The sequence below is a fragment of the Juglans regia genome, chromosome 13 (assembly GCF_001411555.2).
Source record: "Juglans regia cultivar Chandler chromosome 13, Walnut 2.0, whole genome shotgun sequence".
Taxonomy (NCBI): domain Eukaryota; kingdom Viridiplantae; phylum Streptophyta; class Magnoliopsida; order Fagales; family Juglandaceae; genus Juglans; species Juglans regia.
In genome coordinates this window covers 15,942,106-15,943,809 of record NC_049913.1, presented here as the reverse complement: position 1 = coordinate 15,943,809, position 1,704 = coordinate 15,942,106, and the positions used below count along the sequence as shown (strand labels likewise).

Here is a 1,704-nt window from a genome sequence, read left to right as displayed (position 1 = left end):
CTTCTTTCTTGTTGTCTTAGATCATGTTGTTAGGATATATGTGGTCAACTCTAAATGGTGGGATGGGGCTATGTTGTGTTTGAGTTAAGGTGGGATGAAATTGCATTTTAATCTTTTCTGCTTACTGTATTTATGGTAGCAAGCAACTAAAATGGTGATTAATTATTCACTTGGTTGTTCTATTTTTCTGAAAATTGTATTGGATTAAATTTAAGAATATGTTATCATCCACCACGGGCTCTTCTTCATCTGTTGGTAAACGAAGTATGGGTCAACCATTATGCTTTTGTGAAGTTGAAGCCCAAGTGAGATACTCATCTACTACAAGAAATCCAGGACGACCCTTCTTAGGGTGTCCTAAGTACAACACAAAGGTAACTACATTCATGTTTAATAAAATTTTTAATATTATGTGAATCTAACATGTTTCCAAAATATGTTTAAAATGATTAGGGATTACCATATTGTAAGTATTTCAAGTGGGTAGAAGAGGATGAATACAAGAAGTCCGATCTTCGAGAAATTCACAATGAACTATTAAGAACCAAGAAAGAGCTGAAGAAAATACTGGATGATATCGAAAAGAGCAAGATTGATCTATGTAAAAGAGCTGATGAGATTGAGATGAAAGAGATGGAGCTATCCCATAGAAATGAGGAGGTTGTGAACAAGGAGATGGCGCTTGTTGTACGCGAAGCTGAATTAAGACGTTCACGCACACTACTCCGGGTGTATTGGGCATTTACATTTGTTGTAGCATGTTATTTGTGTTGTCGATAAGTGACTTAGGATTAGTATGATTGTGTAGATTAAGACACTCAGAATATTTTCAAAGTGTAAGTCATTTTTGTATTTTTATTTTTATGTTAATGAGTTGTGGAAGAAACTGGATGAAGCTACCGTGTTTGATATTTTTATGTTAATGAGTTGTGGAAGAAACTGGATGAAGCTACTGTGTTTGATATTTTTATGTTAATGACTTGTAGTTATTAAGCAACATTTAACTACGAGTCAAGTAGGACAGTGTTTCAGTTACTAAGCAAGGAAAAAAGCATGTATTTTATCTCAAAACCACTGGACACTTGCTCCCGTTACCCTGCCCTGAACTACCATCCGAACATACTTGCTTTTCACACGAGTTTTGACTTCCGCATGTCAAGTTACCTATATAATCAGAACCGTTTCCTTGAATCCTTCCAAGAGATAATTTAAAGGAATTGAGATATTGAAGCTGAAGATACTTTCCAAGACCGCATGTCAATTATGCTGGTCATGTTTCTCCATAGCCTAACAGGAAGTCCACATTGATAGCTAGACATAAATATAAATACATAATCTTTCCATTAAGTAAGAAGTAACCTGCATTAACCTATGCCATTTACAAAGTGACATTCACGGAAGCTGAAGATACAAAAAGTATTGGTCGCCAATAATTTATGCAGCATGAGAAACAATTATATAGTCCGAGCAGATGCAAGTTCCAAATGTTAACTATAACAGCCCTCAAATGAACCATGTGGTTATTCGTATCATCCCCACTTCAAAATGTGTGGCAAGTGCTTTCAAGGTTTTTTCTTAGGGAAAGAATCAAAACAACAATGCTCAGTTGTAGACCATGTACTTGGGCGTCACACTAAACTTCTGGTATCCCTTGATGACTTTGTTCACGGCATCAAGGAAGTCTTTCTCTGTCAACTTCATCAA

The 1,704-nt window shown here is 35.9% G+C and overlaps 1 protein-coding gene across 1 annotated transcript; it reads left to right on the top strand.

Annotated features, from left to right (window-relative positions):
• Positions 1 to 225: 225 nt before the first annotated feature.
• LOC109015877 lies at positions 226 to 932 on the top strand. The gene is made up of 2 exons (XM_018998323.2): positions 226 to 374; positions 454 to 932. Exons 1-2 carry the CDS (start codon positions 267 to 269, stop codon positions 778 to 780), a joined length of 435 nt encoding a protein of 144 aa, XP_018853868.2. The 5' UTR covers positions 226 to 266; the 3' UTR covers positions 781 to 932.
• The last annotated feature ends 772 nt before the right edge of the window (positions 933 to 1,704 follow it).